This window comes from Drosophila grimshawi, unplaced genomic scaffold, assembly GCF_018153295.1.
Source record: "Drosophila grimshawi isolate 15287-2541.00 unplaced genomic scaffold, ASM1815329v1 contig_1006, whole genome shotgun sequence".
In the NCBI taxonomy this organism is placed as follows: domain Eukaryota; kingdom Metazoa; phylum Arthropoda; class Insecta; order Diptera; family Drosophilidae; genus Drosophila; species Drosophila grimshawi.
Window position 1 is genome coordinate 114,582 of NW_025062489.1, and position 27,002 is coordinate 141,583.

Consider the following 27,002-nt stretch of genomic DNA (forward strand, 5'->3'; position numbering starts at 1 on the left):
AAAATACATTCGGTTAATTAAATACAATATGACTTCAGTATACAGGAAGTAACAAAATGAAATTAAAAACGTATAAAAAAATAATAATAGTAAAAATAAAACAATGCTTAAGAACTAATAAAGAACGTAATTCAATTAATTATTGCACTTGGAAAACAGCTGAACCTTAATTACACCCTTTTCTCTTGCTCATATTTTTTTAAGATTTGTTTTGTTTTTTACTTTTACAAATTGCCAAAATCGGTAGATCGCAGACCCATTCGAGAGACAATTTTAAGTAAATAATTGATGCGCTGTACACATACATGTATCAATATAAAATTGTGTAAATATATATGTGCTGTGTATGCATATAATATGTATGTGTGTATCAACTACTTGGTTTCATTGTATTGACCGAATATCGTATTTGGAATATCGTAAGTTAAGGGAGCTTTGCAATTCATTGCTTATCTCGAGGTTCTGGTTCGTACTATTTTATAAATAGCTTATAGAGTTTTTGTTTTAGTCATTACATTTTGGCAACGCTTGTTACATGTTTGAACATTATATATAAAACTTTTTCGCACTTCGTTTTCGTATTAATGCTTATTGCAAAAGTTTATATTCCTGTTGTTTGGGTGTGTATGGTTCTACAGAATACGTTAAATATGTTCGTATTATTTGTGTACAGGTATGTATATATACATACAATATTCATAATTATGTCAAACTTAGTTAACTATACGATGAGGAGTTACAAATTCGCTTCAGACACGTGTGTGTGTGTGGAAAAGTTTACAAAATATCAGCCATATCATACTACACGTATCTAGACTTGAAGAGGTAAGCAATATAAAATATAAGCAAAAACGTATTTAGACAGTTTTGCATAGTTTTAATTGTAATAATTTTAAAAATAGTTACGTTAAAAACTCAATATTTTTTTCCATATTTTCGTTTATACCCTTGCAGAAAAGTCTGTAACCGCGTTGATGGAGATATCCTACGATACTACAATGTATATATATTCTTGATCAGCCTCAATATAGTCATATTCGTCTGTCCATGTGTTTCTATGTGAGCTAATCGCTTAGGATTACAATTATCCCGATGAAAGTTGGGACATATATGTTCATCGGCCGGCTCGGACCACTATATCAAATAGCTTCCATGAGAACAATTTGTCGGTTGAAGAACTGTTGAATAATCAACTTGTTTTGTTCATTGAGATATCCGGATTAAAAAAACTAATAACGAGTGTTTATATGCTCCTAACATTTTGACAATAAATGGACATCCAACATTTTTATACATCATATAATCAATTAGTTGGGTGCTATAGTGGACTCGAGGTCTGCAAAGGTATATAATCTTCGGCGTGCCTAAGATAGCTGTTCTTGTCTGTTATTTAATATTTTTAGCTTCTCAATTTAAAACTTACATTAAAAATGTTGGGTAGATAAAATACATAATGTTCATTATATTTATGTTTGCATATACTACATATGTAAAAAAAAAAATATATATATATATATGTATATATATATATATATGTATTATTTAGCAGTTGTGAAAAAACTATTCATATCAATAAATAAAAGTAAGTGGTATGTGTTTTCATCAAACATAACAGCAATATATAAAAACATACAATGAAGTGCAAAAAAAATGGTTCAAAACATACAAACATAGATAATATTACTTTTACTTTAGAAATAGGTAATGAATATTTTAATTGAACTTCAACATCATCAAACCTTGCTTGTGACCGCTACACACACAGTTAGTCAGGTATATGCATTCAACCATTAACATTAACCACTTAATCCATTTAACAGTATGGATCTATATAAGGGGATTGCTTCAACAATATCATTTGTATATGTATGTAAATGTGTGCCGTCGTCTGCTCTGAATATTATGTGGATAAATCCATGCTCCCGCGACGCACCATGTTGAGATCACTTAAATCGATCTCTGTCGACTCGATGGACTGTATGGAGGCGCTGCGCAGCTTGTTGGCCGTAAATTTTCCTCGACTTTTAAGCGCCGTCAACTGCAGCAGGAAATTATGTTGACCGATTAGTGTCAGTTTTTGTACTTTATACTTGCGTATGTATGCATGCATTACGTTTACGTTATTTGGTTGTGTTTATTAGTGATTAGTTTTGCATGTGTGTGTTTATGTGTGTTTGAACATTTACAACTAAGCTTAGTTTATAATGAACTATAAGACACTAAGTATATCTAAAACTACAACAGAAACCAAACCAAACCAGTTACATTTTAAAGATGCGAACACGTATGTTTGTAGATATATACAGGAGTGCAGATAGATGATACTTACAGGCATATCTGGTTATGAAAAATAATAAAAGAAAGCGAGAGATATGAAATGAAATTTGTTAACATCGATTAATTATGTATATACATGTAATATGTAATGATTAAAGATCAGATACCAAATATTCAATTTAGCATTTTAAATATATGGAAAGCTTAACCAAAATTTACGAGCAAACACGTTTCGATATAATTAACAGATATCTTGTAAAAAAAACATTAGTATAGATTTCATCTATTATTCAATGTAGAGGCGATTTGAGTTTTACTTAAAACTTAATTAACTTAATCATTTTTTACTGTTTTTGTAAGTAAAAATATCAAACATTTTTGGCGAAAGGGAATACATAAGGTAAAGGGATACATAATGTATGAATATATGTTGATGTCATGGAGAACAATAGGATGCGTACTATTATCGACAAACTAGATAAATATGAGAGAGAGAGGCAGCAGGCAGCAGGCAGTGGGAAATGCTCAAATTGAAACATAGAGACACTAAAAAGTGTGCTTTAAACACTAAACGTATTTAAGAGCAAATAAAATGGACAACAATTTCTATAAAGAAAATTACTAAGTACTTGGGTACATACTGCAATATTGACAATAATTGGGAAGGGTCAGCTTAAGGGAACTGAACTTTCTTTATCAATTTGATTTGATGATTTTGTGTTGAATTTGATTAAGAAGTAACTGGAATTTAAGGTAATATGCATTTGGCAGGTCGATGATGAATTTGTTGGCTTGTTTTGCATTTTCTTTTTCAATTAGCTTAACTTATCCATTTCCACGGTTCAGTGTCGGGGCTGGTTATTGGCGTGGGATACTAGAGACGCATAGTTTTGTGTATGGAGTGAGAAATAGATTTAATAAGAAACAATGACATTATTATCTTGAACAGTTTCAAAATACAAAAAACGCACAGAAAAATATACAAATAGCGGAGAACTAAAAATGAAAAGCGTAGACCACGCCCAAAGCACATAGGCTGATGCGAAGTTAGCATGAACTGTAATTGTTTTTTTTTTTTTTAAGTAAGGCTAACTGCACCATTTAAATGGTCTTTTGAATGCACTTCGACGGTGCAAGATGGGGTTACACTAGTATGTGTAAATATGTACACGACTAGTGGGCGTATGTTTAGTAGTTTGTGACTATAATAGTGATGTGGTGGATTGGGTGCGGTCAGTATTAAAAGCCCGAAACCGAAATAGAAAACCAAAAAAAAGATCGACGTAAGCCGTTGGCAACACATACCTCCGCCTTCATGTCAGCCAACCTGTCCTGCAGGTCACGCACCTTATCGGAATCATCTAGATTAGCGCGCAGTTCACCCTCGGCAAGCATTTCCGAGTTCTGAAAGTTACAATAAATTAGTCAGAGTATGCAAATAAAGAAATGAACTTACCTTTGTCTCCAATCGTGAAATTTCCTGTTTCAGTTCGGCAACCGTTTGGCTCTGTTCGGTGAACTTAATTTTGACATTCATCAGTTCATCCTTCATGCGAGATTCCAGATCTGAGTATCTGAAATGTGCCAAAGTCGGGTAAAATTTTTAGTTAATTTTTTTTTTTTTTTGCTCATCACTCACCTGTGCTGCTGTTCGCGCGCCTTGTTGGCCATCTCCTTTTCGCGTGTGACGGCCATTTCGAGCTCCTCCTTGAGCTTCTTGTGCTCCTCGTCCTGCCGCCTCAGCTGATTCGTGGAGACCTGCACCTGTGTCTCCAGCTCCATCACCTTCAGCCGCAGCTCTTTTAGCTCTGTGAGCGTTTCCATTTCACGGATGCGCGTCGTCATTAGCTCCTCCTCGAGCTTTTGAGTGTGCTCTGTCGACTTGGAATTGTCGAAAAAGTTCGTTAGGAGTTTCTTGGGTGTGGAATCAACCGAGGCGGCGCAGTGATCGTTACGCTGATTTTCGGCCAACTGTCGCTGCCACTGCATGTTAAGCTCCTGTACGCGCTGTTTGAGATCCTTGAGGGAGAGCGAGGCCTCCGCCTCGCGTAACTTGCTGGCAATCAGCTCGTCTTGCAGATGGGCTACGGAATTATCCGGCGTGGTTTCCCGCAGCGTCTTTTTATCTTCCTCGAGCTCCTCGATTTTCGCCTTCAAATTTCGTATCTGATCCTCACTCTCGGCCGAGCCCTGGCGCACCTTGACTAACTCCTCCAGCAAACAGGAGACCATCTCGTCGCGTTGCTTCAGTGCCTCCTCCTTCATGCTTAGCTCATCGATAGACGACTGACGCGAGTTATTCTGAATGAGTACAACACAAGCTTTGAAAACAGCTTACAACTGGCGCTTGCTAAATATCGCATGCATATGTCTATAGATAATGTGAAAATCACAACCTGAAAGCCATCGATAATTTAAAACATTCGAGTAATACACTCAACTGAATACCTATCGATAGCTTCCAAAATACAGTAGAAATATTAAATTAAGCTTAACCTGAGATTAAACGAGAACAGATACATTATGGGCACAATGTGTGAGTTGGGTTAAAAGACAACAATCTAATAAGTAGTATACAAATTCAAAGATAAAATACATGCAAAGTAAATCAACGTAGTTTCAATATTGATATGCAACTGTTAAAAAAAAACAACCACAACAAAAACCTACGAGGCCTAAATATTTATATATATATATATATATATATGTGTGTGTGTATATGCATATACATGTCTAGAAAGTTGCGATACTTACGCTATCGATTGAAACGTTCTGTTTGGCGTTGAGCAAATTATACGTTTGTAGTTTTGTTTGTTTTATTTATTGTTTATTGTTTTTTTATATTTAATTGTGCAAACGTTTAAGATGTGGATCAACGTTTTTGAGATATTGGGATATTTGTTTTTGTTTTAAGCACCATAACCATAAGAAATAAACAGAATGGAAAAGAAAGACAGAAATTATTAACAAACAGCTTACTATTGCTTTAGCACGGCTTTTTTCGGTTTTTAGTTACAATACAACTGAGAATAGCGACGATTAATGAATTTGGGCGTTAGGCAACACTTACATTTTCCTGTAGCCGCAGACTGAGACCGCGCACTTCCTCGTTGGCATTCTCAAGTTGATGCGACACCTCCAAATAGGAGCGTCGAAGCTGCATTAGCTCCGTTTGAATGGCATAGCTGACAACAAATGGATGAAAAGGGAAATTGATTATTGACTTAATACAATCCGTACTTATGTATGTATGTATGTGGGGAATAATTAAGCACCTGGTCTCCTCTTCCTCGGCGCGAGAGACTTGACCACGAACCAGACGATCGGCTAGCTCAGCGCTTTCAGCCTCGAGCAATTCGTTGCGCTGTTTTAACAAGCAGTTCTCACGCCGCAATCGTCGCAGCTCAACCATCTCCTCCTGTTCCTTTTTCTTCAAGTCTTGATACTCTTTCTCCATTTTCTTCATGCGCTTTGTATTGATTTTCTGTGCATAAGCCAGATTGAAGAAGCCTTCCGGATCGGCCTCGACGCGCCCAGGTAGCTCTTTTTGGAAAAACTTGAGCATGGCCTCCATGTCGAGGGACAGGAGCGACTCCTTACCGGTTAAAAGAAGTGCCATTGCAACCTTGAAAATAAATTCCATGCCTTCGCTGAGAAAGACGTCCATGATGCGGCAGCTGAGGTTCACATTCATTGTGGTCGTGTAGAGCGTTAAGAACCAGCTGGACGCATACATGGTCGTCTGGAAGCCCTGCTGCTGGAAATGCAAGTGCATGTCGGGTATTTGCTCCTGTACCAGATTCTCCAATTGGTACATGCATAGACCGAGCTCCGACATCGATGGCTTAAACATATGCCGCATGCGATGCTGTTGCATTATCTGCACAAGCACCGCAAACGCCTCCTCTTCGGGCATCTGCATGAGCAGCAGCCCAACAATAAAACCGGAGCCCTGACAATAGCCCACTTCGCGATCGTGCAGCGAATATGCCTTGATCACATTGAAGAGCGCCTCCTGGCCGGGCCCGTCTTTCTCCTTGAAGAAGTCCACCTCCGGATATGTGCGCGCTATATCGCGCCGAATCACTTTCTCACAGGCGGACGTCGCCTTAATATACTCTGCATACTGTTTCTTATCAGCATCGGCAGCGCCACTCAGCTGCTGCCAGACAATCGCGCGAAAATGATGCGGTATGCCGCGACGCACCAGTTCACGGACACACGGATTTTTGCGCTTGAGAGCACCCTCCCAATCATTCAATATGGACGCCCATGTCGTCCAAATATCCTCCTCGGCAACCGAATTGCCGCCTGCAATGTGGTGAAAATAATTAATTATCAAATTTCTGTTTGCTGTTTCTCCTTCAATATTAATTAGTTACACTCACTTGAAGTAATGCTTATTTGGCTCGTGTCCGAGTTTTTGCGACTATGCGTTGAGTGCAGCGAGTTAAGGCTCTTGGCATCGCTTTCAATTAGCTTGTTGGCGGCCTCCAGCTTGGCGAGTAGATCCATTTCAGAGGTGGGCAGATTCTCTTCGGCTGGTAAAACCTTCACATCCATTTTCTTATTGCTCTTCGGTGGTGTGGCCGTTGTGGTCAGTGTCATTTCTGTATGACGATGCTGACACGACAACCAACCAAATTCAGCTTCCGCCTCCGCTCGTTGAATCAGCTTTCGTTCTTGTTACTCGCTGCTCGTTACTCTGTGCTTGTTACTCGTTACTACACTTTTTGGCAACTCAACACGACCTCGTTGCTTCACTTGCTTGCTGTTGTCTTCTTTCACTTGTTGTCCCTGTGGGGTGATCTCAACAGTAGCTCCGTGAACGCATAACTAAGATCAGCTCAGCTCCACATCGCACAAATATTCGATCTGTAATCAGTTGAATAGCATAGCATATTAATTTTGATCGGTTATTGCTATCAGAAAGTGCGTTTAGCATTGAACCAAATTGACAACTTAAGCCCACTTATCGAATCACCAGACTGACAGACGCCAAACAGAACTCAATTAAAACATTACCCCAATAAAAAAAGCATTTTGAAAGTGAACGCATTTTGTGAGCCACATTCACACAATTTAAGGCTAACAATGCCAGCGCATATGCTGGCGACTAACTTGAAGTTAAACTTGTATTGTTTAAAAGTCGTGCGCCCCCAAAAAAGAAATGGATAAAAACAAAAGTGAGAAACCTGTCTGGGCTTTTACGCCACTTGACTATCACTACTACTATCAAAAACTGTTATGTAAATACACATTTACCTGTGTATGCAAATAAATATTTATCTGTACATTCCAGTTTATCGACTCGGCTCGACTCACTGTCTGCAGTTGTATATTTGAATATTTTGGAGCTCCCCGTTAACGAATACTGAGTGGGCAAGCATATTGCTAACGAGGCGTTACCCTGACCGCATTGCCTAGTATATTGCTTTTGTGCAATGTCCGTCATGCTGTCTGTCCATCTGTATGAACGCAACTTTTTTCGACACCCTTAGATATAAATATGTACCCGCGTCAAACAAAATGTCAAAATTGGAGTGCAACGTCCACTCGGGGGCTAGGAAATCGAAAATTTCGATAATCGCAAATCGAAGCCACATATCTCCCACAATTTGAAGGCTAAAGTCACCAAATTTGGTTGGTAAGGTGTCAGCGATGTCTTTCAAAGATCGGCAAATGCCATGCGCACCTCCGCCGCCCGCCCCACAAATTTAAAATGCCTATATCTTCCGCAGTTTTTGAGTGACAGCCGTCAAATTTGGTAGGTATATTACTGGTAGCCGCTTTTAATCGATTAAAAAAGTTACACACCTGTGACCATAATCGCCAAAACCGGTTTTTCGAAGTGTATATCGATAAAAATGCATATCTCCCACAATTTTAAGGATAGAGTGACCAAACCTGGAAAGTAACTTGCTGGTAACCTCCTTCAAAGATCGGCATATATATTTTCAGACCACGGCCACACCTGCCGCCCCCATGATCGTTGGCCCTGGAAATCTGAAATGCACATGTCTTCCACAGTTTGTAAGCTAGAATCCCAAAAATTTAGAAAGTATGTTACTGGTATCTCCCCTAAATCCCGAAAATATGTTGGACCAATTTAACCAATTTAAAAACTATAGTTAGCAAACTTAAAAGGTAGATTACTAAGATCCTCTCCCAAAATTGATTTGGCCATGCCCAGTCCCCCCAAAATATATAAAAGCATATATAACGCTATTTAATACCTAGAGTTATCAGACTTAGAAGGAAGCTAGGATACTTTTCCAACATTTTTTTTTTTCAAAATTCTCAAAAGTGAAGATTACTAAAAATTTCCTTCAAAGGTCGATATTTCTTGACCATACCCACCCAGTTCTGTGGAACCTGTTATCAGATGATATAACTTATGGTATCAAAGTATTTCGCAGTCGGTTACCCACGACTGCAACGTTCTCTCTTGTTATCACTAGTTTAGCGCATCTCACGTACAAATTGTATGGGCCTATTCTATCTTCAATTCAAAATATATATATTGATCGAATCTCTAGCCAATAAACAGCAAAGATTCATTTGTAAGGCCTTGTCGAGATTATCATTATTTCACACAGCATAAATATGTAAAGTACATAAATACAGGAATTCAACAATCACAAGTCGAGTCGATAAGGCCAAGTCCGTTTATCCGTCCATCAGCCTGTCAAATAATTTTTGTCCTATATCCGCAGAACTCCCTCAGTTGACTCTGGCCACATATCCGGCTTCACTCATAATGGCGGATCGAACAACCATATTATATAGCTGTCATGGAAAGATGAGTTCTAAGTTATGGGGCGTGGACACATAACTCATCATATCTGTATATATCGATATAAATAATTAGTGCGATTCCTGTGTATCATACCATTTATAATTTAAATTGGTATACAAATAAATAGAAATTACTTTTTAACAATCAGAATAAAATGTTATCAGTAAATTACCTTAAACATTTCTATGACTAGCTTGTTAAGCTTCGGGAAATAGACTTTGGCCCTTGTAGCCAGCGAATAATTTGATATATTTTTAATATTATATTTAATCATAAATATTTAGTACAATTGCATGTCTCTAGCTTTAACAGACACAAAAACACTGCGTAGAGCAAACGACTTGAAAGAATGTTGCCTACAAACCTACAAGTTATTTACCTGACAGATATGTGTGTATTGACTCAGTTTGACGTCCTGATCAAGCAGTTACGAACTAAACAGGAAATGCCTTTAATTGATTAAACATTTCAAATTCACAACACACGCGACATTCAACACTTGTGGAATCGATGTGGAAAGCGATATAAACTTTACCTAGGTAATCATGACTAAGTCAGATGACTAGATACGTAACTCCCTTGGCAAGAGACTCATCAACGAAGGACACCGTTGAGCCATGCGCTACGCCAACATGAATATTTGAAGCATACAACCTTAAATATTGATATTTTTATGTCTATGCACTATTTATCTAATAGCAATAGTCAAAAGTTTCCTATCAAAATTACTATGTACACAGAGAAAAAACCACACAATAATTGAATGGATGTGTCGATTTATATACAATTAAATAAAATAAAACTTTGGTAATCTTACAATCATTAAAAAAAAACCCTAGATATACGGTAAGAACAACTCAACCTCTCGTATACGTAATATCTTTAGTTTAAAACAATTACACACTTCTTACCTCCTCTATATCAATTTTGTTCACACACATATAGGAAGTTGTATTCCTGTGTAGCCAATAAATGGGCAGATAATGGGTATAGCACGGCAGCTGTGGTATCAATAAGACAGGGGAGTAAAGTATACAATTCCGATATTTGTTAGCTTCTGTTACATACTAGAGATTAGAGGCTAAGTTTATCTTCCATACTTTTCTATTTGAAAATAAATAAATTGCAAAACCAATTTCAAAATATTGCTTATACATATGCTGAAGATTTCATAGTGAACAGAGAACGCAGACGATATATAAGAAACTAAATTCTCAATTTTGATTTATCGTATTACGTATGTGTGATGGGTCTAGGAAATCTGCCTGTTGAGCAAATATCAACTAAATCCTCGAACAGCCAGAAAACAGTTTCGAAACCAGACACGAAACTTGTCATGTCTACAACAATAAAGAGAGCCGAGCCAAGCCAAGTGGAACCAGCGAAAAAAACGTGAAATTTCGCACATCAAAAAATTTCGAACAATAAACAAAAGCTGGTTATAATATGGATGATGATTCTCGCTCATTTATAAATACTTGTGTATGGGCGGTCTGTCGGGTGGGCGGCAGAATGGAGGTGGAATGGGCGAGTTGAGAGGAGGCCTGCCACTGAAATAAAGTGCATTTGCACAAAATTCAAAGTCGAACTCAGTTAGCAAATGCGGTTCAATGCCGTCGAACTCAGAGCTGACAAAATTTGCATGCGTGCTATATGCCAGAGAGAGAGAAAGAGAGAGAGGGAGAGTAAGAGAATGTGAGAAAAAGAGTGTGTGTGAGAGAGAGAGAGGGAGAAAAAGAGAGAGAGAGAGAGAGAGAGGGAGAGAAAGAGAAAAAGAGGGAGAGCAGCATGCATAGTTAGAGATATATACCACATACTACATAAAATTAAATGCGCGTACGACAATACAGTTATGAGCCAGACATAATGCACATAACATCGATACTACATATACGATACGATATGATATGATACGTGTTGATTAGATTTTCAAACACCAACAACAAGAGCGTGTGCATGTTCATGTGAGTGTGCTTGTGAGAGGCAAGTGAAATCATACCACAAAGCGCCAATCTCCGTGTTCATTCGTTCCCAATTCGAAATAAAGTTAGTTTACTTTAGTACGTAAAGCTACGTGGAGTCGAGCGCACAGGAGCGAACAGCGACTTCCAAAAACAAAAAAACAACCAACACAGCACGCGAATCGCGCACAAAAAGAAGACAAAAAAAAGGTAATAATCAAGTAAATGCAGTCTGACAGAGCAAAACAGAGCAAACCAAAACCATGGCTGTTTTGAGTGGAGTGGTGTGTGGAGGGAGGTGATATTTAAAGATTTTATAGATGCTGGGATTGCATATAAAGTTAATAAGGATCTAAATAGACACAATAGCACATGAAAATTGAGTGTGACACAGTGGTTTGCCGTCTCTCTTTTATTCAATCGGATTACTTACTAAATAAGTAAATGATATTAAAGTTTTTTAGGGCTGTACTCATTCGTAAGTTCACTTGCTGCTTTTAACTCTTTTTCCAAATCTAATCTATTTATATGCATACATATTAGAATATATATTTATATACATATATCTATAAACAAAAATAATGAGAGTCTTGTATGTTAATAGCACACTGTCGTTAACAAAAACAATTTGTAGTATTACCAAGTACTTACCAAGCGAATAATCAGTTAACTGAAACCGTTATCGCACCCTTGCTGGTCTGTATGGATGTGTGTGTTAGCAGAGGTATTTCAAGTTCGGCAGAATGAAATTATTTACAGAACATTTGTTGATTTCGTGTATGGTATTTTCCTGAATGTGTCATCCAACAGGTGAAAGCTGCCAATTACAAGTGTGTTGGAGGTGGTGGGCCAACGGAGTACAAACGAGCGCCATGACAGCCAAAACCGATCATCAGACCAAAGGTCAACAGTCGGAGACGGATACGGATGCGAATATGGATGCAAATATGGATGTGGAGAGATTAGATGTGCAACAACAACCAATACTACAACAGCTGCAAACAGAATCAACAACGACAGCAAAACAATCTGAGCAGTCGCAGCTAATTGGCATATTCTTTGTGGAGAATCGAAGACGCAAGCAGGATATCAAAATTGTGGTCAAACTGTGCGCGGACGGCATCTATTTGCGGCGCGAGACGACAAATAGCAACCATATCAATGAGCAGCTGATACGCATCGAGGACATCGTTGGGTCCAGCTACGGCCAGCGTGTGAAGAAGCGTGCCCGCGGCGGCCTCAACTCCTGCAAGAGTGCCAGCCGCGAGCCGTCAGAGAACGAGCCGCAGAACGACCAACTGGAGCCAGAGCAGGCCAAAGGTCAAGCGGATAACAGCGCCTATTTGTACATCTATGCGTATCTGAAGAAGGAGAAACCGTTTCGCCGTGTTCAAACATTACGCATCTTACGCTTCCGCACCAGCGATGACTATGCTGAGAATCTGAACACCGCCCGGCTCTGGCATCGCAGGATACGCGAGCATAAACAACGATCCGTGACGACGCCGGATGGCGTGATAGTGGGTCAAGGTGCTGGTGGCAAAAAGCTGCTCATATTGCTGAATCCAAAGTCGGGATCGGGCAAGGGACGCGAACTGTTTCAGAAACAGGTGGCGCCATTGTTGAGCGAAGCGGAGACACAATATGATCTACAAATCACAACGCATCCACAGTATGCCCAGGAGTTTGTGCGCACTCGTAAGGATCTATTGGAACGTTATGATGGCATTGTAGTCGCCTCCGGCGATGGTCTATTCTATGAAGTGCTTAATGGCCTGATGGAGCGCATGGACTGGCGTCGTGCATGTCGCGAACTATCCCTGGGTATCATACCATGCGGCTCGGGCAATGGCCTGGCCAAAAGCATTGCCCATCACTGCAACGAACCATACGAACCGAAGCCCATACTCCATGCAACACTGATCTGTGTGGCCGGGCGTACCACACCAATGGATGTGGTGCGCGTCGAGCTGAACCATCGGGATAAGCATTTTGTGATGTACTCATTCCTATCGATCGGCTGGGGACTTATCGCCGACATTGACATTGAGAGCGAGCGATTGCGCTCGATTGGCGCCCAACGTTTTACACTGTGGGCCATCCGGCGTCTCATCACGCTACGCTGCTATCCGGGCAAACTGTACTATCTGCCTGCCAAGAGTTCTAAAACAAATCACACAGACACAACAGCAGCAGCAAGAGTAGCAAGAGCTCCACAAACAGACCGATCCTCACCGGAACCACCACCTGTGGAACAGAGCAATCACAGATTAGCACCACGTCGATCCACTGCGCATGAGAAGAGTGAATTTAGAGACCTGCCCGACGACGACGACAACGATGTGCAGCTGCGCGACTATTGCCATTCTCAATTTGATGAGTATGTCGATGCGCTGTCGACGGATCGTTGCAGCTATCGCCAGAATGCAGACAGCTGGCATTCGGCGGTATCGCGTCGCACCGCCTACTTCTCGCTTGGTGGTCACAGCACACGCTCCAATCGAAGTCGATTGAGCGTGGCGCAGCGGATCGAGTCGGCCAATGCCGAGTTTAATCAGCTCGTGCCAACGGCCACAATGCCAGGCCTACTGCTGCCGCTGCCCGCTGAGCAGGGCTGGCTGTCGGAGGAAGGGGAGTTTGTGATGGTGCATGCGGCATATACCACGCATTTGGCATCGGATTGCTTTTTTGCCCCGGACTCCCGGCTGAACGATGGTCTCATTTATCTGGTTATTATACGGTCTGGAGTCGGGCGGTCGCAACTTCTCAATTTTCTGCTGAGCATGCAGAGAGGCTCACATTTGCCGGCAGAACAAGATCCCTACATTCAGGTGATGCCAGTGCGTGCGTTTCGAATCGAGCCGAGCGGCTCCAATGGCATCCTAACCATCGATGGAGAGCGCGTCGACTATGGACCCATCCAGGCTGAAGTATTTCCCGGTCTGATCAATGTCATGACCTCTACGGGCCAATGAACAGTTCACAATTCACAATTTACATCACGATGTGATTGTATAAATATAACTATATATGTTCATATAAATCTATATACGTATCTATCTATTAATATATATATATATATATATGTATAATATATATATATATATATATATATGTATAATATATATATATATATATATATATATATGTATAATATATATAAATATATATATATATATGTATATATATATAAATAGTACCTTTTTTTTTTGTATTGTTAAATTTAATTAAAAATAAAACGGCAGCTAAGTCAGCATTCATAAGCACTGACGAGGGTTGTTTACTGTATATAGTTTATATTTTCTATCTAGTTTAATAGTTTATAAAAATTGCGTTATATTTACATATAAAACAAACAAAAAATATCATTATATTTATGCGATGTTAAGCATATTGTTGTTTATGGAGTAGATTATAATATAACCCAATTGTCTATATTAAACCATTTAAATTTCATATACAGACACACAAATGGCTTCAGATAAACAAGCAACCTTGAATTAATTGAAATAATACGCTATAATAGCTTCATTTAATTTTCTGGATGAGTTTTTGGTAATAAAAACATCAATCAGCATTTCATAATCTTTCAAAATCGTAGCCATATATCGAACACATAATGTATATACCTGGAACGATTTTGCCATAAGCTGTATTGATTAGATTGGCTTTTATATGGCGTAGATTGGAGCCGAACGGCCACGTGAAAAGCACTGGGATTTGCAGCTAATCAAACAACCCACAATCCATTGGACTATCTTTATAACCATTACATAAATAAATATACCAAGCTGAGTTGGGTTAATGGTCGAGTGCTCATCATGTTTGTGGACTTGTGTATTTACCTGAAAACTATTTAAATACTTTTGCCAGAAAACTGATTCAATTGTGGCACTAATTAAATATATAGCAATAAGATTCAAGCCGCACTCCCAACGCAATTCAAAACTTATGGGAAGATACAAAAAAATAGCATTTTTTAAATTCAAAAGCATTTGACCTGGAAATAAACAGATAAATAGTAAAAACACATATATAGCACAAGCGATTTTTGAAAATTCAAACTAAACATATAAATTTATAATGCAAACTTAATACCGGGAAAAAATATACCTTCTAATAATTAATATAGATAATAAAAGTTGATATTGCATTAAGTCATGACGGTGTGTAGGTTCGTTTTTCAACCATTTATTGGTTTGGCAGCTTTTAAGCTTTTGCACCATTTAGATTTGATATCAGATTTTTTGTTTGATGCTTGCGTCATAAAAGCTGGCCCTAATATAATTTCTCGTTGTGGTCTCAAAATGTGTAGCACACGTTTAGGCTGAACATATATAAAAACGTAAATATTTAAATAGTTGCTAATTAATGGCGCCATCAAATTGTAGACAATCATTAATTGGATGCATACAAAGGTGCAATTTGTTATAAGAGAATGAACATACGTACATACGTATACATGTATTACACGTAGTACGCAAAATATTGATATCTAAAAATCCTATTTTACTTCGAGCCCAATTAATGATTATGTTGATCTTTCTCTCTTTTTCTCTCTCCCTCTCCTCTTTATGATATTGAAGAAAGAGAGGATAAATTTTGGGGCTACTAAATCCTAAAATCCTCTTGACAGATGAGAGGAAAAACACATGTTTTTTCGAATTAAAAATTATTTCTTCTTCGCATGCCTAAGTTCCAGTCTAATTCGCTCACCAAGTCCACAAATATATGCATACATACAGTATGCCAAGAAAGTCTTTGGACACAGGAAAAAATGCATATTCTCACATATTTTGTTTCTTATTTTTCTATTATTGAGTGGACTTTTTAAAACCATTTAACAAAAAAAAAAAACAAGATTCATTCGTTTAAACAACTGTGCAATTACACTTTATAGTAAAAAATTAAGAAACAAAATAAGTCAATACTAAAATACTGCTTTCTGCAAAAGAAATGAGAGAATATGAAGTTTCTCCTGCGTCCAAACACTTTCTTGACATACTGTATGTAATGTATCAAATGTATGTATGTATGTATATCCATGTGTTTGTGTATAACTGCAGCAGCAACAACTAAGAATTAAACCAACCAAAAATAAAAAATGAGAGACACGCTAAGACTTGAATTTATTTCGAATACGGTTTAAGGTGGCCACTCGAGCCACTAAAGTTAAATATAAGTATGTGGGCATGTATGCATGCATGGATGTATGTATGGATAGATGTGGGTACATACAGTATATGCATACGTATCTGTATATGTGCCGTTAGGCGGCAGCGCCCTACTTACGCCTATACACAGGTATATACATACTTATTTGTATATATAGAAATAGCGTTTATCACTGTATTGGCCAGCTTTACTGTTTTTATTGTTTATACAGATGGCATTTAATTTTGTAGCCTCTTCTCCCATTGCTCTCTTTCCCCATTGTTGAAATGTTTCCATTCCATTCTTTCGCTATCGTCACCCAGTTGAAGCTGCTGTCAGCAAGCAGGCAGATTGTGTGGGAATTAGTTTGCGGCCGCAGCCGCAGTGGCTGAAGTTTTACATTTTTGTTTAGTCACTTTTTATTTTTATTTTTCGTTCGTAGCAATACCCCGTATTCAAGCAACAAATGGGGTATATCAATTATTATTGTGGTTGAAAAAGGTGTATTTCTTTATTTATCTCTAATAATATTTTGTGATCAAGTCGAAAGGAATTATTAGCAATGATTACAGAAAAGGTTCTTCGTGTGTATTTAAAAATGTGTGTACCTATATGCATATATTTAGTATTTGTATCTAATTAAATGGAAACTAATTACGAAAAGAAAAGAGTGACGAAGGTGGGAGCGTGACTGGACAGCTCTCCTATCACATGTCTTTACCACGCCTCAAGTGCCCACAGGTCGGGCTAACAGTCCACATTAGCATAATTTCATTTTATTTACTTGCTCGCAACCTCCCCACACCACCACCCTTGTTGCAGAATGTTATGAGCCAAAGCCAAGCCCCGAAAAACGTCCAACTTGTAACTGTATCTGACATTTGAGATTGCCATGTCTTTGCATTATTTCGTGTGTGTGGCGACGCCAGTATGTTCATATAAGCGTTCGAGTCACGTTGATAGCAGAGGTAAAACGTAATGCAGAAAAGCACTTCAAAAATACAAAAATAAAAATAATATTTGTAAACCTTATGGTTAATGGTGTCAGTTAATGAGTTACGCCAGAACAGAAATGGGGAAGAGAACAGACTCATTCCGTAGACATGCACGCAGACACACATATATACACTAACAAATATTCATATCAGTCTGCATGTGTGCGTAAGAGCTCGACATAAGTGGCAGTCGATGATAGCGTGCATGGGAGGGTAGAGTCAGATAAAGAGACGAAGCGACAGTCACGATTGCAGCCGTCGCTTAACCGTCAGTCAATGGGAAGCAGGCAGAGGCATGCGCTTTTTTATTTCTGTTTAAAAAACAATTATGTTCGCAGATGAAGAGAAATGACTGTTGAGGAGGCCAAAGGGGCGTCAAAGAGGGGAAGACAGAACAAAACAAAACATGTATATGCTTACATAGGATACACCCACACCCACCCCATTGTGTGGTAACACAAAATATTGAATTCAGATATTTTTTTATGCGAGGTTAAGGTGTCAAAAATGAATATGACATAAATAAATGGCATAAAAACTTCAAAAATTCGATTTGGCATCGATTCAACAACTTTTTGGAAGTCAGGGTGAGGGATTTGGGACCATTCATTAACGACAGCCTTTCGTAGCTATACGACTATCTCGAATTGTCGACTACTTGTATAAACTCGACGGCACAGGTCTCCCCACATGTTTTGTATGGCATTCATGTCGGGTGATCTTGCTGGCCACTCTAAAAGTTTCAAATCCTTATCCCAAAACAACCCACAACTGACCTGTGGGAATAAGGTTATTAGGTCTGGTTGATGAACCTTAAAGTTCACCAAAACTTCGTCCAACAGTTTTATAAATAATACTTATCGGTGTACTGTTGTGAGAACGAATGCATCCCAGATCATGAGTGAACCACCACCACAGCTTCGTGCCAGTAACAATTTAAGTCGCCTGGACCATCGAAATTAAATTTTTCTCATCAGAAAATAATACATTCTACTACTCCTGGGTCCAATACATGTGTTTTTCTTCTTGCAAAATTTGATGTGGCATTTTGCTGCACCTGCGTTTAATCCGGCTTTGACTGCATTATCTTCCAAACTAATCGGTCATTAGTTGATAAAAAATTGTTGAACACACTGTTTCGATACTTGTAGCCTTAAACCAAATAGAATTTTAGATGCCTTAGCATTTGTATCCAGTTCAGTCCGTAAGATTGCAGATTTTTGCCTGTGTGATCATTTTTGCTCTTGGTTTTTTAGCACTGTTTGTTATAGTTTTTTTTATTTATCATATGTGATGCCGATCGACTTAATTTAATTGATATTTGCCTTTTATTTATTCCAGTATCCTTATAAGCAAGTCGCAAAGTCGGCCTTAGGGCTCTCCCCAGGCCAACGGGTTATCTGGTATACCCAGAGAGCCGCTAGAGCTGGACAGGGCCATTGGTGACCTCAACAAGTGCATAGCCAATGCATTTGAGGATAACTGCCCGATAGGGAAAAAGTACATGAAGAAAGATGCCCCATGGTGGAACGACAGCCTAGAAAGGCTGCGCGTGACCACACGTCGCCTCTTCAATAAAGCAAAGAGAGCCGGAATATGGGAGCAGTACCGTGAAAGCCTGACCTCCTACAATAAGGAGATAAGGAATGCCAAACGGAAGAATTACAGGAACTTCTGCGAAAGCATAGTTAGCACAAGCGAAGGCGCCAGGCTCCATAGAGCACTGGCGAAACGAGCGCCTGATGCGAACTTAGCACTGAAGCGTGGGGATAAGTCACCTGGAATGGACGGCATATCGCCAGCCTTTCTTTTAAACGGGACAGGAAATACTCCTCTCCCGTATTAGGAAAGCATTAGTAAGTAGCCTAGCCCTCGGATACATACCGGGTGCATGGAGAAGAGCTGGGGTAGTCTTCATCCCCAAGGCAGGGAAGAAAGACAATACCAGCCCAAAGTCCTTCAGACCCATCAGCTTAACATCGATTTTACTGAAAACGTTGGAAAAGCTGGTGGACTACAAAATCAGAAGCATTTTGCTTAAACAAAGGCCGCTGCACCCAACGCAGCATGCATACAGAGTAGGCAGGTCCACGGACACAGCACTTTATCAGCTGCGACGTACTTTGAGTGCGGCAATTGATATAAAGGAAGTAGCACTGTGCGCCTTCTTAGATATAGAAGGTGCCTTTAATAACACATCTCACAATGCAATCAATGCTACCCTCTCGAGAAGAGGCCTGGACCATTTTACCAGCAGATGGATACTCGCACTGCTACGGTCCAGGCAAGCCATGGCATCACTACATGATAGAACTGTAACTGTAACAGTCCTAACCACCAAAAATTGTCCCCAAGGAGGGGACTCTGGAGTCTGTTAATAGACGAACTATTAAACAGACTTGCTAACAGTGGTATTCAATGTCAAGGTTATGCCGATGACATTGTTATCATAGCGCCAGGCAAATTTGAAGAATCACTCTGTGACATAGTCCAGTCAGGGCTAAGGATAACGTGTGACTGGTGTATGGAGGTTGGACTCAACCTAAACCCTACGAAAACAGTCATCGTCCCCTTTACCAGACGACATAAGTTACAGAGGATGAGACAAATATGGCTCTCAGGGACCCTACTAAAAACAAATAGGGAGGTCAAATACCTGGGAGTCACACTTGACAGCAGGCTTAACTTTGGCACCCATGTGCAAAACACGATATTAAAGTGCTTCAGGGCGCTTTATACATGTCGTAGTATTACCGGTAAATCATGGGGTACATCACCAAAGATACTAAGATGGCTATACCTGATGGTAGTAAGACCCATGTTAACCTATGGGGTGGTAGCATGGGATGACAGGGCGCGGATGATCACCGTGAAGAAACAACTACAAAAGTTGCAAAGAATGGCCTGCGTATGTATGACAGGAGCTATGCGCACCTGCCCAACAATGGCCCTTGAAGCCTTAATGGAGCTCACACCACTCCACCATATCATAAGGCTCAAGCAGAAAGCCACGCTTCTAAGGATATCGGCAGAAGGAGTTGGGGCAACCATATCCTAAGCTATAAAGATGCCCAACTCCTTTCAAACGAACTACCCCTGCTGACGCAACCTAGGGACGAAATGGTAACCGAATACATATTAGAGCGAAATTTCACAGTTCGTATGAGTAGTAAAAGGGAATGGATCACTCACGAATCAGGGCACCGGCCTTGGAGTGTTGGGTCCTCGGGTATTCTACCATGAATCCCTGAGAACGCACACCAGCATATTTCAGGCTGAGGTGTGTGCGATAGGGAGATGTGCGGACTTCAACATAGAACGTAACTATCGGAATACGGATATATCTTATATATACTTATATATATATAAGTTTGGTAACTGTTACTCTTAAATTGGGGAAGAAATAGGCTTTATCGTTTTTGAAAGCGGGTGTGGGCGTGGTCCAAATTTTTCCCGGATTTTTGAAGGGTGTTATTAGCAATATACCTTTCAGATTTTGTTACTCCAGCTTTCAAATTGTGTGTGATATATAGTCTTATCGATTTACACAGGTGTCTCGATTTAGGGAGACGGAGTGGGCGTGGCCATCTAATTTTTTTATCGATCTCTTACGGGAGTTACCGGTAACATACTTTAAGATTTAACAAAGAACTTGAAAACATATCCAAAATGTATGTAAAATCTTATTTCGAACAGTCTTAAAAAATTAACATATTTGCCGTATAAAAAAAACTTAAATAAGGATTTTAATACTTGAAGATACCCGCTGCTGGTAGTTTCTGGGCTGATTTTGTTGCACTCATCAAGCAGAGCATTTTTGAGATCCTGTTTGCTGGATATGCTCTGATTCCGGATGTTATTTTCCAGCAGGGTAGTTCCAGATAAGCCAGGACCGTACTAATCTGAACTTATGATTGTGATCGTTGTCCTGGTAGAACCGGAAAGTACGTCGGATTCCTAGCTTTTCGGCACTTTGGAGGAAATTTAACTTTAATATATTGATGTACACATTCTTGTCCATTGTTGTTTCAATAAACACCATATTTCCGACACCGACTGCCGAGATACATGCCCATACCATGACACTTCCTCCGCCGTGCTTGACTGTTGCCTTTAAGTTTTTGGGATTCAGCACAGTATTGGACTGTCGCCACCCAAAATTCATTCTGTTCGAGCCAAAAATATTGAATTTGGACTCATCTGCACATATGATTGTGTTTCAGAACTCCAAATCCTTGTCCAAGTGGGTTTTGGCGAACGTCATCCTAGTCCCTTTATTTTTTGCGCTTATAAAGGGCTTCTTCAGTGGTACTCGGACATTGAAGTCATGGTTGCGCAGAACCTGGCGCACAGTTTCCAAACTGCACTTTTTCCCCATTTCATCCTGCACCGGTTGAGTCCGTTTTGGAGCCAATAGTTTAGGAATTGATATCTCGCAAAAAGAGAACCCCAAAAGCGACATTGGCAAGTCGGTATCAAAGATTCGGAGAACGCAAAACACGTCTGGCACAGATACCGCTGCTTAGTAGTAAGCAGTCGTTCGCTCCATAGCTGACAGAGACACAATAGAGGCCAGGGACCTTGATGAGATCACAACAAAAGAAGTCATATGTGATGCATTGAGGAAACAATTGGAACTGACCGATATAGGGTTAGAACATAAAACCCTGAGAACAGCGTACAGGCAAACGCAAATAGCAACTATAGGGCTGCAGGCCGTCAGCGCTCAAAAGGCCCTGAAGGTGGGATTCTTATAAAATGGATGGGTTACCTCGAGATTCCGAGAACGAGTAACCCTCACTAAGTACTTTAAGTGCCTGGAATTTGGCCACTTTGGAAAACAATGCAAGAGCGACCTTGACACATTGAATCTATGCGGAGGAAAAGACCACCAAGCCAGACACTGCCAGCGGAAGCCGCAGTGTATGCTCTGCAAAGGAAGACACAGCGACATAAAGCAGGAAGCGTTAAACGAGGCAGCTCAGGTCCTGCTAAGACAGTCGGTAAGAGAAAACCAGACAGGAGTAGCCCTAATCTGCGAGCCATACAAGCCGATCACTGGATGTGGCTGGGTAGCTAGCAAGTGCGGAATAGCGATAATTCGGTCCCTCCAAACGCCACCAAAGGAAGTCAGCTCGGCCCACAACGTCTTTGCACGGACAAAAATCAATGTATAGTTGCTGCGCACTCCCGGGCTGCGACCTAGGGAAGTTCCAACAGATATCGGAGGATGCCCGTAGCAGGTATCCCCTGAATTCGATGCAAGGATGCTTGAATTTAAATATGTTAAAAGGATCTAATAGTAGCAAAAGTAGCAAGGCTAGCTGCTTTCGAGCTATTTTCGAGGAAACCGACATTAATCTATGGGATACTGCATACAAAGTAGATACAAAGAAAATCTGAAGCTGGGATACTACTATGCATGTAACATCCACCACAGCTCTGGCTACCATTGTGGAAACCTTGTCCCCACAGCACCCGTGCATGGTGGTGGTTTACCACCAGCGTAGAGCAAAACCTATCCAACAGGTCTCTACAGAGGAGAAAAAGAATAGCCCATTGGATGAACGATGCGAATCTGGACCTCGCAGGTCATACAACTGAGGCTGTATTCATCATAAGCTGGAAGGTGATCGAGTATAAAAGTGGAAGTCAACGACGTCACTACAACCTCAAAGGAGTCCATAAAATACCTTGGAATCATACTTGACAAAAGCCTCAGCTTCAGACCGCGTAGACAATGTCAGCCGGAAAGCGTCTATACCACAGGGTACGCTGTATCAGATGCTACCAAATATTGGTGAACCCAAGCCAGGAAAGCGCCGCCTATTATCAAGAGCTGCAGCGTCGGATCTGCTGTACGCGGCGCCAATGTGGACATCAGTAAATGCCAACAGAAAAGCACTACGTAAAAAACTATCTACTGCCTACAAACTGAGCGCGTTGCGAGTGATCTCGAACTTCTCGACACTGTTGGATAAAGCAAGCGTAATCCTGACCGGAATGCTCCCAGTCAATATGCCTTTACAGGTTCAAGCACGAGTATGCCCCAGAGTGCCCAACCTGCCCATCGTGGAAGGAGAATCCAGAACACATGATGTACCATTGTGTAAAGTACAGGGACATAACAATGTCAGTGCCCCCACTAGAGTCCTTGGTGCGGTACATGACGGAATCTCCGTCACACTGGAGAGATGTCTGCAAATTCATCATAGGCATACAGAAGCATCTGAGATTATGCGAAACGGAGCGGCGAGCGACGCAGAGTGCCTAATTAGGCACCGCACCCCCGAGGTGTGTGTGTGTGTGGGTGAATTTAGTACGTATGCATACACACTTGTTTCAACATCAGCATTGTTGAGAGCGAGAAAAGCTATTTCCAGATAAATAACAGTAGCTACAAAATTGATCATATTGAGGCCAAAAAATTGTAACGGTGTTACAACAACAAGAACAGCAGCAAACACCAACATAACAGAATGCGAAGGTAGAAAACGCTGAAAGCGAACGAATAAAAAAACAGGAAAAAAGCAACAACCTTTTGTAAAAAGTATTTTTAAATGCAATTCGTCATAAGCTAACTCCGAAATGCCGTAATGAAATTGAATAACACGCGCCCAAACAAACGTAAGTACTGATGCTTGCATACAAACATACACACAATTAAAGAAGAGAGGAGTAGGTGAGGGCAACACGCACGCTGTCATTGTATTGTGAAGTTTTTGTGTTGTTCATTTTGCTAAGTTTGCACAACGATTTTCAGGCAACGCACCGCCAGATAATAGATAATAGACAATAGATACTGTTATGAAGTTATCAACATTCATATAGTTGATATGCATGTTTCGTCTATGAGAAATAAAAAGCTAAGATTTAAAAATTAAAAACTGAAACGAAATGTTTTTTTAATATACGCTACAAATAAATCAAGATTGCTCCTCTTTCCAAACTCCACTCTTCTCTCGATCGTAGCTTATTTTTTATTTTCACAGCTCTTTAAGAAGGTCAAAAAGCACCCAAGACCAGTTTCATAAAAAAACACCCACTTGATATAAATAAAAAATAAATAACAAGTAATAATAATAATAATACTAGCAAAACAACCCACTCGAACTTAACAGCTTGTGTTTCCATTTGCAATTGGTATTTGTTATGCATTGTGTACGTATCTCATACAAAATACGAAGTAAACACAATATAATAATCTTCAATTTATAATCTCTTAATTAGGATTCAAGCTATTGAACAAAATGTATGTGCAGCATAATGATGCGGGACTGTAGAAAGACTTACTCAAACCAAAGAACAGGCATAGAAAAATAAGAAAAAAATGAACAAACCATTAATATTAATCATACAATACATTTTTGTACAATACATCACAATTCTGCACTGTTCATCTTACACACTGATCGTTCTTTCTGGCAGGTGAAAACAAACTGCATTCAATTTCGCACTGTTTTTCCAGCAGCAGCAGTTTCTGGTAAGAGAATTCATGCATTTTGCGTAAAAACAAATAACTGCAGCCAGAGGTTTACTACATATATAACTTTGAATGTACATGTACAGTCGAAATAGGCAAAACCACTTTTAAACAATTTATATATATATATATATATAATATATAAATTATGTGTGGCGACAGTTCAATACTGAGCTGAGTCCCAAAATCCTAAAGGCAACAATCAAGCACGACGGAGGAAGTGTCATGGTATGGGCATCTATCTCGGAAGCCGGCGTCGGAAATTTGGTGTTTTTTGAAACAACAATGGACAAGAGTGTGTATTTCAATATATTAAAGGAAAATTTACTCCAAAGTGCCGAGAAGCTAGGAATCCGGAGTACTTTCCAGATCTACCACGACAACGACCAGGACAACAGCCAAGCATAAGTCCGGATTAGTACGGTCTTGGCATATCTGGAACTGCCTCCACGTGATAATTCCACAGGCCCAGTCTCCAGATTTAAATGTTATTTAAAATTTGTGGGCTCTGCTCGAAAATAACATCCGGAATCACAGATCCGATCTCAAGAATGCTCTGCTGGATGAGTGGAGCAAAATCAGTCCAGAAACGACCCGGAAGCTGGTATCTTCCATGAATAATAGGTTAACTTTATTAGGGCTAAAGGATATCATACTAAGTATTAACATCCTTATTTAAGTTTTTATACGCCTAATATGTTACTTTTCTAAGACTGTTCCAAAAAAACTTTGACATGTATTTTGGATATATTTTCAGTTTTTGACTAATTTCAGTTAATTAATTAATATTTTAATAAAAACTGAAGTTTCCTTTTCAAACGTGATATAACATAAAACAAATTGGCATTTAAACATTTTGAGTTAGTTTTTTTGTTTAAACCTTATAGCACTTTAAATTTTTTGCTAGGCGCTGTTCCAGTTGAACTGCGAGACACTGTATATGCACATTTTTACAGCCATAATATTTATGATTGTATGTGTATTTATGTGCACATAAATAAAGAGTTGCAAAACGCACGCGAGGCCTATGGATGTAAATATATATGCGTATGCATGTACATATGTATGTATGTATATATGTATGTATGTTCATATGTATGTATGTACACACAAATATGTTTGTGCATACACCCATGCAAGGTGGTGACGCTGCGCACAGAAAAAGCGAGATAGAATGAGAGAGGAAGAGAGAGAGAGAGAGAGAGAGAGAGAGAGAGAGAGAGAGAGAGAGAGAGAGAGAGAGAGAGAGAGAGAGAGAGAGAGAGAGAGAGAGAGAGAGAGAGAGAGAGAGAGCGAGAGAGAGAGAGCGAGAGAGATAGCGAGAGAGGGAGCGAGAGAGAGATAGCGAGGGAGAGAGAGAGTGAGCGAGAGTGAGAGAGAGCGAGAGATAGAGAGAGCGAGAGAGAGAGAGAGAGAAAGCAGACAGTGTGGAGTTCAATTGGAAGAGACAAGGTTACAAACAAGACAACAAAGCAGCTGATGTGGTAGCAATTGGACATGAAGGAAATGCAAAGAATTTTCTCCAATTAGATATATTAGATAGGCGAACTATTATCAATAAATATTAAAAGATTGCGGCCCAAATATATATAGGCGAAAACAAAGCAAAGTATTACAGTCAACAACAACAACAGCAGCTACAACAATGAAGTACCTGCAACTAGAAAGTTTTTTTGGCATACATATGTTCATATTTACATTGACGTAAATCAAGTGCATTCATTTTTACATTTTGTGTAAACAGTGACAGTAATACACACACATATCTGATTCGGCACTTACCGTTAATTTTCTTTCTAATTGGAATTCTGGGCGAAGATGGCGAATATTTAAACGAAAACAACGAGCGAAGCGACGTCGTGTTTTAAATCAAATGCACATCCGAAATCCATGGAAAACTTGTGTTTGGCCAGACGACGATGTGTTTTTATTTTACTTTAATTTCACTTCAAATTTAGATGAGATACTTGTTTTTTGCTGTAAACGTCACTTCTTCTTCGGTTTGCCAGCACGCGCACACACAAGCACACCTTTACATGCACACAACACATACCCACATACACAATGTTCGTGTTTGCCAATTGTTTTGAATTGTTTGGCAGCGTTGCTTTTGATTTGATGCACTTTCATGTGTACCAACGCTTGATGATACGCAAAAAAAAAACAAAACAAAAAACTAAAGTATTCGCAAATCTGTAATATATGTAATTTTCTGGCGTTCGGGTTTTCAATGTTTGCTGAACTTATAAACCGAACATCCAGTGTGGCTGCACTTTTAAAAAACAATGTGACCACAAGCAGCAAAGGAAAGAATGCTGTCAGCTATCGCTGTA

At 39.6% G+C, this 27,002-nt stretch overlaps 2 protein-coding genes across 6 annotated transcripts; one reads left to right on the forward strand and one right to left on the reverse strand.

The window, feature by feature from the left end:
- Positions 1-1,680: 1,680 nt before the first annotated feature.
- On the reverse strand, positions 1,681-26,917 carry LOC6565459 (ecotropic viral integration site 5 ortholog). 4 transcript variants are annotated; one of them, XR_004365235.1, is made up of 10 exons: positions 26,452-26,917; positions 6,666-7,152; positions 5,553-6,588; positions 5,348-5,462; positions 5,032-5,049; positions 3,917-4,578; positions 3,734-3,851; positions 3,583-3,681; positions 2,919-3,151; positions 1,978-2,038 (listed from the first exon to the last, which is right to left on the reverse strand). XR_004365235.1 is itself a non-coding variant. In XM_032737871.1 (9 exons), the coding sequence occupies exons 2-9, from the start codon at positions 6,883-6,885 to the stop codon at positions 1,901-1,903; spliced, it is 2,406 nt and encodes an 801-aa protein (XP_032593762.1). In that variant the 5' UTR covers positions 6,886-7,152; positions 26,452-26,917; the 3' UTR covers positions 1,681-1,900. The 4 variants fall into 4 exon arrangements, 2 of the variants coding, with proteins under 2 accessions (XP_032593762.1, XP_032593763.1); XM_032737871.1 differs by lacking the exon at positions 2,919-3,151 and having other exon boundaries at positions 1,681-2,038; XR_004365236.1 differs by lacking the exon at positions 5,032-5,049.
- Positions 11,170-14,093, forward strand: LOC6565471 (sphingosine kinase 2). Of its 2 annotated transcripts, none has more exons than XM_001990874.2 (2): positions 11,170-11,247; positions 11,848-14,093. In XM_001990874.2, the coding sequence occupies exon 2, from the start codon at positions 11,910-11,912 to the stop codon at positions 14,010-14,012; it is 2,103 nt and encodes a 700-aa protein (XP_001990910.1). In that variant the 5' UTR covers positions 11,170-11,247; positions 11,848-11,909; the 3' UTR covers positions 14,013-14,093. The 2 variants fall into 2 exon arrangements, with proteins under 2 accessions (XP_001990910.1, XP_032593764.1); XM_032737873.1 differs by lacking the exon at positions 11,170-11,247 and adding an exon at positions 11,725-11,761.
- Positions 26,918-27,002: the final 85 nt, after the last annotated feature.